This window comes from Alexandromys fortis, unplaced genomic scaffold (genome assembly GCF_014885135.2).
Source record: "Alexandromys fortis isolate MF-2015 unplaced genomic scaffold, M_Fortis_MF-2015_v1.1 scaffold_209, whole genome shotgun sequence".
Classification (NCBI taxonomy): domain Eukaryota; kingdom Metazoa; phylum Chordata; class Mammalia; order Rodentia; family Cricetidae; genus Alexandromys; species Alexandromys fortis.
In genome coordinates this window covers 1,943,670-1,958,141 of record NW_026068090.1, presented here as the reverse complement: position 1 = coordinate 1,958,141, position 14,472 = coordinate 1,943,670, and the positions used below count along the sequence as shown (strand labels likewise).

Below are 14,472 nucleotides of genomic sequence, written 5' to 3'. Positions count from 1 at the left end.
TGTGAGTTCTGGCACAGCCTGGTCTAGATAGTGAGTTGCAATCTAGCCAGGGTTACAGAGTGAGATCCTGTCTTAGAAGAAAAAAAAAAAAAGATCCTAGCCTATTCAATGTCAATTATGCCCCCCAAATCTAGGGACAGGGGCTAAGCTAGGACCCTACATCACAGTCCATGGAGGAAACCCACCGGGGGGAACAGTGGAGTGCCCAGGGTCCTCTACTTCTGAAAATTTTTTCTTCTCTCTCTCTCTCCTTTTTAAAGATGTATTATTTATTATGTATACAGTGTTCTGCCTGCATGCATGCCCACAGGCCAGAAAGGGCACCAGATCTCATTACAGATGGTTGTGAGCCACCATGTGGTTGCTGGGAATTGAACTCAGGACCTCTGGAAGAGCAGCCAGTGCTCTTAACTTCTTAGTTGTCTCTCCAGTCCCCTTTTCTCTCTTTTTGAGACATGGTCCCTCTATGCAACCCTAACAATGTATGTAGACCAGACTGACCTCAAATTCAGAGACCCATCTGCCTCTGCCTCCTGAGTGCTGGGATAAAGGTGTGTGCCCCCATGCCCATCTTTCTAAATTTCGATTTAATTATTTTATTATACTTTATGTGTATAGGCACTCGTATGCCTTGTGCTCAAGGAGGCCAGAGCAAGTTATACATGATGGTATAAGTCCTTGTCAGTACAGTATGGGAATTGAATCTGGGTCTTCTGGAGGAAAGGTCAGTGTTCTTAACCCTGAGTCTTATTATTATTATCATTATTATTACTATTATTTTTATTTTAACTTGGGTTCTGGGGATTGTGCTCAGGTCACAGTTTACCAACTGAGCCATCTCTCAACCCTTTTTGAAATGTTTTCTTGGTATAAGGACATTCTATATGCCAATTTTCAAATTCCAAAAGATGGTATTTCAGGTCCCACTTAATAACTAGTTCAAACAGGGATGGAGGTTTGGGTCTGATGGCTAATCTGACTCTACTAACAGCTCTCTGAAAACTGGGGTCTCTCTCATTCTATATGGATGAGGCCACCTTTACAGCTCAGATTCCTGGGAGTGCATGGGTCCCACTCCTGCATCTCAGTTGGGAAGGAGCCTAACTATTATTTACTGCCAGTGGACTTGCTGACTCCTTGTTGTGATGGTCTTCTCTGTCCCTTTAAGAGACAAGCCATGCCCACTCTCCCCTCCTCCTCTCAGGCAAGCTGATCTTCCCTTCCAGCCTGAGTCCCTTCCTTGTTTCTCTCTCTCTCTGCCTCTGCCTCTCTCACTGCTCTCCCCCCTTCTCCCCTTCCTTTCCATAACCCACCAACTATCCTGACTCTGCATGGTGAGCCTATCCATGTCTCTGTCTCTCGCCCACTGCGTGGCTTTCTTCCCCGGGACCAGTCACCTTCAGAGAACTGATGGCGTGCCCATCTGTCTCTCCTCGTGGTACTGGCTGGCCCACCAAGGTGTCTCACCCACCATGCGGCCCCCTGCCTGGGACTGGCTGCCCACTGCCCACTGTCCACTGTGATTGTGGTCTCACGGCCCGCTGCCCGCTGCACCCCTCCAGGAAACTGCAGCATTTTAGTTTTACTGTTACACTTGTCCAGCTGACTGAGACTATCAAGTTCTGGAGCAGCTCTGCTGCTGGGAGACAGAAAGAAGGTGACAACCACACAACTGGGGCTAGCTTTTTATGGCACTCAGAGAGTCGCTGGGCTCCAGAAGATACTCAGAATCATCCTGGTATCTCAGGTGACTTCACAGAATCTTGGTACTCACTCTTGAGTGCCTCAGAGACTGTCTTGTGTTAAGCTGTTCACAGTGCAACTGGTGAAGGCCAGGCTCCAGCACTCCATGGTAGGTACTGCAGCATAAGACCTTAGTAGGTTGGAATGAGTTTTTACTGAGACCCACAGGCAAGTCCCTGCCAGGCCTGCTGAGGTAGAAATCCTATATCACTCTTTCAGAGTGACCAGGATTCTGTTGTTTTGAGAAATCTTTAGACAGGTGGCTGCAGGTGCCCCCTGGTGGCTATTCTGGAAACCCAGGCTGGAAGTACTGTCTGCTATTCCTGTTAGTTCCAGAACTCTACGGGTAGCAAACACTGCAGATATTCAAGTTCCTTGTATAAAATGCATAGAAGAGGCTGGGCGGTGGTGGTGCACGCCTTTAATCCCAGCACTCGGGAGGCAGAGGCAGGCGGACCTCTGTGAGTTCGAGACCAGCCTGGTCTACAAGTGCTAGTTCCAGGACAGGTTCCAAAACCACAGAGAAACCCTGTCTCGAAAAAACAAAAACAAAAAACAAACAAACAAACAAAAAGCATAGAATATTTGTTTGTAGCCCATGCAATCTTATACTTTAAATTCTTTTTTTAGATTACTTGTAATACCCAACACAAGAAAATGTTATATTATTTGGTGAATAATGACCAGCGAAATTTGGACCTACTCAGGACAGATACAACTATTGTAAGTCTAAATTTTCCTTTAATCTCAGCACTCAAGAGGCAGAGGCAGGAGGATCTTTGTGAGTTCAAACTCAGCCTGGTGTACGTAGTGAGTTTTAGGACAGTCAGAGCTACATAGAAAGACCCTCTCTCAAAAAAACAAAATAATAATAATAAATAAAATTTCCATCTATAGTTTGTTAATTCGGAAGATCCAGAACTCATGGATACCAAAGGCTACCACTAAAGTTACAGATTTCAGGCTTAAATTTTCTTTAAAAGAAATCTGGGGGGCTGGAGAGGCTTAGAGGTCAAGAGCACTGTCTGCTCTTCCAAAGGTTCTGAGTTCAATTCCCAGCAACCATATGGTGGCTCACAACCATCCATAATGAGATCTGGGGCCCCCTTCTAGCATACAGACAGAACACAGTATATATAATAAATAAATCTTTAAAAAAAGAAATCTCTATCTATCTATCTACATTCATCTGTCTGTCTGTCTATTTATTTATTTCCGGCAGTAGAGACATATTGTAGGAAGCTGCTTGGCCACCCAGACTCCTGAAATAACCACACAGAAACTGTGTTAATTAAATCATTGCTTGGCCCATAGCTTAAGTGTATTTCTGGCTAACTCATATCTTAAATTAATCCATCTCCATTAATCTGTGTATTGCCACGAGGCTGTGGCTATCTCTGGCAGGGCTACATGGTTTCTCTTGACTCTGCCTTCTTCCTCCCAGCATTCAGTTTAGCTTACTCTGCCCTATCACAGGCCAAGGCAGTTTCTTTATTAACCAATGGTATTCACAGCATACATCAGTGGCACATGCCTTTAATCACTCCAGAGGCAGAGGCAGGCAGATCCCTGAGTTTGAGGTCAGCCTGGTCTACAGAGTGACCTCAGTGACAGCCAGGGCTACACAGAGAAACCCCATCTCAAAACAATTAAAATAAAATTTATTTATGTATATGGATGCTTTGTCTGCATGTCCATATACACACCAGAAGAGAGAATTAGATCCCATGGGGCCATGGAACTACAGTTAGTTTTAGACTGTTGTGAGCCATGTAGGTGCTGGAATTGAACTCAGGAAGAACACTCAATGCTTTAACTGCTGTGCCATCGCTCCAGCACCCAGGCTTAAGTTTCAATGTTTTGCTGGAAGAAAAACCTCAGTAGGCCTCGTCCTAGCTCACCTGGCATGCTTTAGATCCTGTGGGTGTGGCCTACATCAATGGGAGGGGCTTAGACCAAGTTAGAACTGGAGCTAGGGCATGCCAGGACCCAGCACTGGGCAGGTACTAAGCTGGGGGTGTCTGGGTCTGAGAACTCACTTGATTCAGCCTACATTAAAGGCTAGACCTCAGGCTAGGTCTGGAATCCCACTGGTGGGATTGTACCCTGACTCTGGCCTCACCAACTCCCTCCCTCCCTCAGAGGAACAGTTTGGAGCCCTACTGGCCCACTCTGTGCTCAGGAAGGAAAAGGTAAGAGCTTCTTTGTCCCTTGGGGGTGGGGTGGGGTCTGAGAGGAATTTGGAACTCTGGACTGACTGAGGACAGCGGTGTTGGTGAGGTGAGGTCGATCTAGGTCAGACTAGGTAGCCCAGTTACATGAACAGGTCAAGGTTACATGAACAGGTAATGAGGTACAGGGCCATGCCAAGGAAGGAGGCGCCTGTGCTGAAATGTTTGAGGATTTGCAGCCCAGAGGAAGGACTTAAGGGAAGTTCAAAAATACATGCTTTGGTGTCACACAGATAAAGGTCAAGTCATAGTTGTATCAGTGACAGGCTGGGTAGCCTTAAGCAGGTGAGTCTGCTATCTGCAGAGGTTCATGTCAGGCACATCAGGTCAAGAGTCCCACTGGGATCTGGAGCCCAGGTCTGCTCCTCTCTTCCCCTTCTCTGGTTCAGTATTTGCTTTGGGCACTTCCCAAAGCACAGCTCTGCCTGCGCTTGTCTCGAAACCTGCTCCCTTGCCTCCTCCAGTCTGCCCTGCGGTCAACTCCTGTCCAGCCTTGGATACCTGTCTACTTGCCTTGCCCATCAAGGCTTCTCATTGGCCATAATTGGGCCCAAAATAGCATTTCCCCTCGCCACTTCCTGCGACCAGGTTGTGGCTTAAGAAGGGCAAGCATGCAAAGATGTGAAGGTCAGTGGGGTGCACAAGAGCAAGAATTTGCCTCCAGGTTCCAGTAAGCAGAGGCTGGGGCTGGAGCTTGCTTTCTGATCCTTGGGAACCCCATGCCCTCCTCAGGTTCAGCTCAGGACTAAGACAGGGCCCTTGACCACTTTCTGCTCTCCTACCAAGCTCTCTCAGTATGCTGAGGCTAGCTCCAAGACTGAGACCAAGGCTAGCTAATCTAGCCTTCTGCTTCCTCCGGTCCTAAAAGACATTTCCTGACTTTTCTGACCAGCTCCACTCACTCCAGCTACCCTGTGTGGCTACCTCCATCTCCCACGCAGTGTCAAGACCTGAGCAGAGCAAATCCAGTTCTGCCTCCTGAGGAAGACACTGAATTTCCTCAACAGAAAAGCAAATTGTGGCCACAACCTTCTGAGACCACTAAGGATTAGGGAGCCCAGCTGTGGCTTGCAGCCAGCAGCAGAAGGAAACTGGGTTTACTGTTCTCTTGTAGGCGAGACCTACATGCAGCTCAGGGATGCTTGCCGAGCGATTCCCAGCATTGTATAAAAGTAGCACACACTTCAAATCCCAGCATTCAGGAGTTAGTGGCACGAGGGTCAGAAGTTCAAGGTCATCCTCAGCTACAGACCCCATCTCAAAAAGCAAAAAGACTTACAGCTGTGTCTCAACTGGATTCTCCAACATTTATTTCATTGACCATAAATCAACATTTATTGAACACTTATTGATGGCGAGTGCCATGGTAGGCTTGTGTGAGACCGGGAACACCTTCTGCTCTCAGAGCGTCTGTCTAGCGCGCCCATTTTTCCTCCATCAAACCCTGGTACACCTTCCTCTCACCCGTAGCCTGCACTTTAAGGCAGTTCTCTATGTCTGGGAAACACATACTCCGTGTGTCTCAAGCCTGAGAGGCTAGGATTGTAAGGGGAGCTGTGGGTTGATGGATGCCTCTTGGCCTTTACATACATCTGCTGAGCTGTACCTTTTTTTGTTTGTTTTGTTTTTTGAGACAGGGTTCCTCTGTGGCTGTGGAGCCTGTCCTGGAGCTAGCTCTTGTAGACCAGGCTGGCCTTGAAACTCAAAGAGTTCCTGCCTCTGCCTCCGGAGTGCTGGGATTAAAGGTGTGCACCACCACAGCCCAGACGGTCAGTGGTTTTCAATAAAAATACTGATACCTGGGTCCTATCTAAGGTTCTCATTTAATTGGCCTTCCATGGGCCTGTGCCCCCAGTGAACTATAATGAACAGCCCAGGTTGTAAACCATGTTTTAGGTGAGGCAATCCTTCCAGGAGCCTCCCCAGGGTGAACCTAAGGCCTGGTCCCTCAGGATTTCTCTATTCAGAGCAAAGTGGCCCAGGCTAAGAGCCTGACCCAAAAGGTACTTATCATCCAGCCAGCCCACGCCCTGGGAGGTGGTCTTCTAACGGCGGCAGGGCAATGGGCCAGCTCTGTTCCTACAGGAGTGCTTACACTGGGAAGGCGGTGCGGACCCAGCCACGCCTCTGTCAAGGGCGGCAGAAACAGCTGATAGCCACGGACAGCGGCACGGAGGGAGGAGCCTTCGAAGTCTAGATCACTGGGCCCTGTGACTGACAGCCCAGGTCTCTAGTAGCAGGCACGCTTTTGATTTTAGCCCCAGAGTGAGCCTTGCATTCCAAACACTCTATGTACCAAACATCCTGTAGGGAAGAAAAGACCATCAGACCCTTTTTCCAAGAAGGAAATAATGTGGCTTGGTCACATGGTTGGTGAGAGGCAGTCAAGATTCCACACAGAATCTGTTCAGTTCCAGTCTGCGTTCCTTCATCTTGAATCCACGAGTAGGATCCTCTCCTCGCTAAAACGCTGCTAACAGGATATCCTATACATGTGTTGGAGACCCAACAGACCCTTGAGGGGTGTGTGTGAGTTGCAAAACACACACCTACACTTTCCCCCTTTTCTTTTCCTTTTTTGGGGGTACAGGGGGGAGCAAGATCTTGCCACATAGACCAAGTTGTTTTGTTTTGAGATGGGAGGGGTGTCTCACTATGTAGCGCTAACTTGCTAGGTAGACCAGGCTGGCTTTCAATTCACAGAATTTAGCCAGGTGGTGGTGGTGCACGCCTTTAATCCCAGCACTCAGTGGGCAGAGGCAGGCAGATCTTTGTGAGATTGAGGCCAGCCTGGTCTACAAGAGCGAGCTCCAGGACAGGCTCCAAAGCTACAGAGAAACCCTGTCTTGAAAAACCAAAAAAGAAAAAAAAATTCACAAAGATCCAGTTGCCACCAACTCCCTGGTGCTGGGACTATAAGCATGTGCCATCAATACCTGGTCCAAGCTGGTTTTGAATTCAAGATCATCTTGCCTCAGCCTTCCCACATGCCAATAATACAGTCTGTCAACCCTTTCAGACCAGAAACTTAGTTGTTGCTGCTGTTGTTGTTTTTTAGAAATTTATTATGCTGTGTATATGAATGTTTTGCCCGCATGTAGGTCTGTGGCCATGTGCATGCATGCAGTGGCCCTAGAGACCAGAAGGCATCTGATCCCATGGGACTGCAGTTAGAGATGTTTGTGAGTGGCCATGTAGGTGCTGGGGATTGAACCTTGGTCCTCTGGAAGTACAGTCGTTGCTCTTAGCCACTAAACTATTATTGTTCTAGTTCCAGAAACTATGTTTTTTGAAGGAAGTCATTTGGATCAACAAAACGGAGATGAGGCATGACCTTTCTGTTGTTGGGAGGACCACCACGGTGCGAGGGGCTCCTTGTCCCATGCCGCTGGGCGCTTGCATTCTTTGCAGTCTGGTTTAACGGCACACCTCTCTGGACCAATCTAGTTCTGCTTCACAGGAGCCTTAGACAGAACCTCTACTGCCCTGGCTCCTTGATTGTAGCACAACTGCTTCTGATTCCCAAGCCTCGCTCTAGACTGACTTCGAAGTTCTGATTGATACACTATTGATGTGTACGATCTGTAGGTAATTCTAACATTCAAAATTCTTTCCTCTTCTGAAACTAAGGCCCAGACAGGCGCAGTTACCTGCTCATGAAAACAGCAGGCCAGTGTTAACCCTATGACCCCAGCACTTTTCTTCTGCTCCTTCAGTCTAAGTGAGTCAGAATCGGGAAGCCTTGGGGAGACAGAGCCCGGAGGGTGCTGGCAGTAGGTCCTTAGGGCCCAAGGCCAAGGGGAACCCATCATTTGGTGTTTCTATTTATTGACTTTAAATTTCATCATCTGAGGAGAGTTAATACATGGCTGTTTGGTAACAGAGAAACATACTCTAAGACCGCAATGACCCACCCACCCCAAAGAAAAACAAAACCGAACAGAACAAACCAACCCTCTCTGAAACCAGACCTCTGGAGTTGTAGCTGAAGCAAGGGGCTGAGGGGCAGGGTGGCTCCCTGCAGCCTGGAGGTGAGGGAGAGACTGCCCCAAAGCGGAAGCTTTCCCAGTTAAAAAGGCTGTGTCTAGTCCCTCAACACTGGCAGGGGGTTCTTCCTAAAGGGGCTGGTCCTGGCAGGATGGGGCGTTTAGAATTCAGTGGTCAGAGAAAGGAGACCCATAGGTCCACTCCCAAGGTGACCACTGTGACAGTGCATAAGACATGGGGAGGCAGGAGCTGGGCTAGGGCCAGTTGTGAGGAGGGAAGGGCCCTTTCTCTTACCTGAGAAAGCCCTGTCCCAGATCCACTAATGTTCCCAAGTTAAGGAACCTTAGGCACCACCAACAGCTTGGAAGTGCTAAAGCTGGGAAGCTGCCCAGTGAGAGTTACAGCCCCCGGCCATCTTGTCTGTATGTCTGAGGGCACTTGAGCAAACTGCTTCTGCGTTAGGATGGGCAGCCCTGTCAGGGAGGGCTGGAGTTTATCTTAACAGACATGTCTTAGTGCCCTGAACATGCAGAGTGTGTGTGAGTGTGTGTGTGAGTGTGTGAGTGTGTGTGTGTGTGTGCGTGTGTGAGTGTGTGTGTGAGTGTGTGAGTGAGTGTGTGAGTGCGTGTGTGCGTGTGTGAGTGTGTGTGAGTGTGTGTGTGTGCGTGTGTGAGTGTGTGTGTGTGTGTGTGTGTGTGTGAGTGTGTGATGGATGGGTTTGGTCAGGGTTCCAGGGTGGTCTCTCGCACAAGAACAGACTTTTATCATCCTGTCGGTTCCTCACATCACGCCCGGCCCAGGTTACTGCATAAATAAGTGCTTTGGAAAGTATTCATCTAAAAAGTAACATAAATACTGTACACAGGAAAGGATGCTGTCACTTAGCTTCCCCACGGCCCCAGAAATCCCTCCACATATTGCACATGGCCTTCCCAGCCCAGTGGGGTCCAGGCCCAGCTATGTCTTTGGTAGAAGCTCCGGGCACAAAGGTCCTGGGGAGCCCCCACATCTCCACCCTGGTTCCAGCAGTCAGCGGAGGCCTCGGCCTGGCTGTCAGTATTCCACCAGGAATGTTTCCACAAAGATGAGAGAGTGCCCACACGGCGTGCCCCTGCTTGGACACTCTGCTCAAGGGCTGCATATGGCCTGGGAAAACAGGCAGGCTGCGGGCAGGTGGACAGGCATGTGCTGGGCTGCAGCGGGCATGCTCACACCCTCCATAGGAGGAGGTGGTTTGTGCTGTCGTCTCGGCCCACAGTCTCACTACTGGTACCACCTCCGCTGCTGAGTCGGAAGTCCTCATAGCCGTCACCACCACTGATAACCAGCATTTTAGGCCTAGCTGAGGTGGGGCCTCGGTGTCGAGGGGAGTCCCGGTGATCCAGGGATGGCAGCTTCTCAGGGCCTGAGGAACAAAGAGGAGGACTGGTCAACCTGAAGCAATTTGTAGCTTCAGCTGTCCACCTGCCTTCAGCCTGTCTGTCTCTTCCAGGCTGAGGCCTCTCCTTCTACTTCCCAGAAGACAGGAAGACACACACACTTCCTGTTAACCAGAACAAAAGTCCACTCTCTGGGCAGCCACCTTTCTTATCTCCGCTAAGTGTGAATGCGCACACATGTGCATTTATGCTTTCTGTACGCATAGTGCAAATACATATTCATGTGAGTGTGTGAACAGTGTGCGTGCATGTGTGTGGAGGCCAAAGGTGCCTGGAACTCACTCCCAAGTGTGGGGACTAAAGGTTGTGTCACAACCCTCAGCTTTCTTACTTATTTTTTAAAGGAATTTCTTTCTTTTCTTTTCTTTTTTTTTTTTTCCCTACTGAAACAGGGTTTCTCTGTATAACCCTGGCTGTCTTGGAACTCACTTTGTAGACCAGGCTGGCCTCAAACTCACAGAGATCTGCCTGCCTCTGCCTCTCAAGTAATGAGATTAAAAGCATGCACCACCACCGCCCAGCTTAAAGGAATTTCTAAAGCTTTATTTTATTTTTATTTGTGCATGTGTGTGCGCGCGCGCACGTGTGTACCTGCCTAGGCCAGAAGAGGGCACTGGAGACCCTGGAGCTGGAGTTGCAGGAGACGGTGTAGCCTGATTTGAGTGTTGGGAACTGAACTTTGGTCCTCTCTAAGAGCAGAGAGTGCTCTTACCTGCTGGACTATCTCTCGAGGTCCCCTTCTCCTTCTTTTACAGGTCAGGGTTTTTCACTAAATTTGGATCTCATCCATTAGTTTAGGCTGAGTGGCAATGAGCCCCTGGATCCCATCTCTGCCTCCCCAGTACTGTAATAACACAAGGGCCACTGCTTGTGGCTTTTACTTGGGTGATGGGGATTTGAACTTGAGTTCTCACGCTTGCTGTGTCTCCAGCCACCCCATCCCCACCCAACCTATGTTTTCCGGTCAGGAATGACATTGATTTCCTAGCCACTTTCCATCTTTGTTGACTCCTGCATATATAAGGTCCTCCACTGTCATTACAGACATGTGCTGTAATTACACATAATAATAAAATTTTGGTCATTTAGGGAAGTTGGTGACTACCTTCTGGGCAACATGTCACACCAGTCACGTGTCTAGGATAATGCTGGTATAAACAGACCAACTGTCCAGCCAGCCACGTAGGAATGCAGCACCCTGTTCACGTGCAGGACACGTGTTGTGAGTATGTCGTGCATGTTTATTTTCTTTCTATCTTCTCTGTTTTTCGGGTTGGGGACTGATCCCAGAGGCACGTGCGTGCAAAGTCTTTTCCTATGACAGGACTATGCTAAGTGTTTCAACTCTCCCAAAGTCTACCCTACCAGTTACCTTAAGGGAGAGTTTCCTGTACAGCGGCCCTTGTCCACCTGTGCTTACTGTGGCTCTTGCTTTTGACTAAATCTTTTGTTTCATTTATCAGGCTGTAACAGGACAGGCTGCTTCATTTATAAATACTGCACAGCGTAGCCGTGTGGGCTCGCACCACCTAGGGCTCTGTGAGCCATGTATGAGCACACAGCACTCGGAACATGTGCTGCTACTATCTGAGGCGTGAGCGCACGGACACCCTTTCCAGTCAGTGCGGCTCAGGTCTTCTGGATCCGCACAGCTGCTGACTCAGGCTTCGCTGCCTCCTGACTCCCCGCCCCTGTGAAGTGCCTCATTTTCTTGCTGCTTCCCTCTCTAACCTGTTTCCTGCCCTATACTACCCTGTATCCTCCTTTCTGGTGCTATTTCTACTTCCTGTTCTGGACATCACTTCCTGAGTCCATTTCCTTCCTATACCTCATTTCTATCTCTGCTTTACTTCCTAGTATATATTTTAAAATTTATTTGTTTCCATTTTATGTACACTGGTGTTTTGCCATGGGTGTCAGGTCTCCTGAAATTGGAGTTATAGACAGTTGTGAGCTGCCATGTGGGTGCTGGGTATTGAACCCGGGTCCTCTGGAAAACCACTGAGCCATCTCTCCAGCCCCACTTCCTGGTTAAGAAACACATACAACAGGATATATTTCCCATGAGCATATTCGCCCCTTATTAGCTATGGTTCACTTCCTGTCTCCTATGACCCCCTGGACAGCACTTCATGCTCACGCACAGGCGTGCACACAGGTTCAGCTGCAGGCTCCACTTCTGCCCTTTTCACCCTCTCAGAGCCTCCGCTGGCAGAGCCCTGGATGGGAGTGGAAGGCGCAGACCCACCTGTATCTGGGGGAGGTGGCGGGGTTGGACACAGAAGGTTGAAGCCATCAGGCAGCTGGACTGCTGCCAAGAAGCGGACATGGCCAGTGTGCCCCTGGCCTAGGCCCGTCGGGCTGAGGGGTGCTCGCGGGCAGCTGATGGTACTCGGGGTTGTGGGCATGGTCAGCACAACCCCGGCACTGGTGCCCACCCACAGGAGCTCCTCACACACCAGCAGTGCCGTGATCCTCAGGCAGGCCGCCTTGTGCTGTCGGATGATGGCATCGGAGCCTGGGGGGAGAAACGGCATCACTGCGCTGGAGGCAGGCCCTGGCTAGGCCTCCCCCAGGACGGGAGCGAAAAGTCGGTACCTGCCAACATCCTGTGCACAGGAGGGGTGACGTCTACCTCCGCCAGCTGCTCGAAGGTATCGGGGTGGTAGAGACAAACGTGGGCACTACCCTTCAAGGTCACCCACACACCCAGGCTGGAATCGACCATGCAAGCCACACTTCGGCTAGAATCCTGCCCCATGTAGAATGTGTGCTGTTGGGGAGGAGGGCAGAGATCAGGTGGTAGTTGGCAAAGCTGCTCTTCTGCCTGAACCCCACCACTGTCCATCTCACACAGAGCTCCCCACAAACCCCTCTAGATACCTGCCCGGATCGACAGCCAAGGCAGGCTTGGCCTTGGGTCTGGATGATCACTTTCAAAGCTTGCCCCTTAATCCTCCAGAAGTAAAAAGGGGTGCCCTTTCCCTACGAAACTTGAGTGACTAAAGCTCGTGTGGGTTTTAGACCAGTCACTGGTCTCTCCCTGGATGGATGGGCAAGTGTTAGCCTAGGAGGAAAAAGTCACACCCTAAAGGCCCATGGTCACATGCCGGGCTAGTCACAGAACCAGGGCTGACCCCAAGCCTCAACCTTCAACTCAGCCAACGAAGCCCATGAAATCTGTGCTCCTTAGGTACTGCCTAGGCTGGGAACTTAGGTTTGTATGCAAACAAAGCAAAAGTAAAGGCCAAAAGTTCATCTTAAGGGTTGGTGACATCAGGAAGGAGGACCCTTATGTCCCACAGGGATGCCAGTATTGCATAGATAGGATACAACAGGGGCATAAATGAGGAATTCTAAATATATAGGCAGTTGCTGTCTTCCTCAGGGAAGGGCAGAGACTGGCCTGGATGCTTCTCTGTCTCTCTGGTCTCATCTCCCTCTTCTGTGAGCCCAGCTCATCCCAGATAACCAGTTCTGTTCCCCAGCCCGGCTACCTCCAGCTGCAGCGTGTCCGGGCTCAGGACAAGGACCCGGTTCTGGCAGCCACACCACAGCCGTCCACCCACAGACACCATCTTGGTGATGGGGCTCCCTGGAGCACCCAGAGTCATTGATTTGAAGTTCTGGGGGTCCCAGAAACGCCCTAGAGAAGAAATGGGTTAAAGACAACATTAATTTTAGTGCAGTCCTAAATTTGTCTCAGCCTTCCCTGAAAAGAAACCTGAATGTTCCCTCTGTCTTTGGGTTTTAGAGACAGGATTTCTCTGGCTACCCTGGAACTCATTATGTAGACCAGGCTGGCCTTGAACTCAGGGATTCACTGGCCTCTGCACTTGAGGGTTGGAGATAGAAGTGTGAGCTGCCACCGCCCAGTGATGCTTTCATTTCTAGGAAAAGACAGGGACCCGGGAGCTGCCCGAAGTCTGGGCCTACAAGTTCCCATTTGTCCAGAAGAGAGCTCAGTTACCACAAAAGGGATAAGGGTGGAAGGGTGTGTGGGGCACATACCTGCTTCCCTTTGGTAAACCACAAGTTCGCCATTGGCCAAAGACACAAACACCTGGTTATTCAGATACCTGAGAAAAAGGAAGTAGCAATGCAGTTCCAGGGGCTGAAGTGGGTGTCCTGGGGCCAAGGGGCTCTGGTCTCGAGAGTTTACCTCTTTTTATTCTTTACCCTCAAAGTGTGTGGGGGGGGGAGGGGACCCGCGGCCGAGAGGCAGCAGTGACGTTCCCACATTAACAGTGTGGAAGACGCACAGCTGGCCTCGGTGCAGGCCTCTCTTCTGCATCTTCCCCAGAAAAGGGGGGCCAGCAGAGCAGGGGTAGACGAATACAGCTGGCCTATCTGCCGGCCAAGAAGACTGTGGGTGGGAAGGGCAACCCGGGGCCTTACTGGATGCAGGTCACAGAGGCTGCGTGTTGGAGCTTCATGCTGTTCCTGCGATCACGAATGCTGTCAGAGGACTGGTAGACGTGGACACTGTGGATGAGGGGCATCTGTGACAAGCAGTCACACCTACCAGCCCCAAGAGACATTCCTTCACTTTTGCCTTCTCCTCATCTCCTCTACAGCAGGTACTGACACAACTTACGAGTGTCTCCTGAGTATCTTCAGCTGGCAGAACCCCCAAGACTAGATTCAACCCCCCCCCCCCCCACACACACACACACACTCTCGCTTCTGCTTCAGGCCACCAGACGATTTCCAGAGCTTGGTCCCAGACCTTCCCCGGCCCCTACCTACCATCCATCCTCAGTGCCCAGCCACACGGAACTCTGGTAGGCCTCAGGGTCCACACTCAACAAGTCCTCAAGGCTGCCCCTTGTGAAGGAACCACGGCTGGAGCGGCGAAGGGCTCTTCCATCCATTGGACTGGCGCCACAGGGACCGCCTGGCCCAAAGGAGCCAGAGAGTGACAGGAAGCCAGGCTCCTGCTCTTCCTCAGAGCTGGTTGTCTCTGCAGTGGCTTCCTTGGAGCTTGGGGTCTCCTCATCTGAAGGGACAAAGGTCTCTATCTCTGTTCCACTCCACCAGGCAGAAATCTAACATCTTCCTAGGCCCCACTG

At 50.3% G+C, this 14,472-nt stretch overlaps 1 protein-coding gene across 2 annotated transcripts in view; it reads right to left on the bottom strand.

Annotated features, from left to right (window-relative positions):
* Positions 1 to 7,774: 7,774 nt before the first annotated feature.
* Arhgef17 (Rho guanine nucleotide exchange factor 17) overlaps positions 7,775 to 14,472 on the bottom strand; it is a 55,400-nt gene continuing 48,702 nt past the window's right edge. For both annotated transcript variants that reach the window (XM_050122658.1, XM_050122657.1), the window contains 7 exons: positions 14,150 to 14,399; positions 13,799 to 13,885; positions 13,412 to 13,479; positions 12,898 to 13,046; positions 11,999 to 12,173; positions 11,649 to 11,918; positions 7,775 to 9,366 (listed from right to left, as the gene is read on the bottom strand). In XM_050122658.1, the coding sequence (XP_049978615.1) occupies positions 9,170 to 9,366; positions 11,649 to 11,918; positions 11,999 to 12,173; positions 12,898 to 13,046; positions 13,412 to 13,479; positions 13,799 to 13,885; positions 14,150 to 14,399 (1,196 nt within the window). In that variant the 3' untranslated portion in view covers positions 7,775 to 9,169. The remainder of the gene's footprint in view (positions 9,367 to 11,648; positions 11,919 to 11,998; positions 12,174 to 12,897; positions 13,047 to 13,411; positions 13,480 to 13,798; positions 13,886 to 14,149; positions 14,400 to 14,472) is intronic.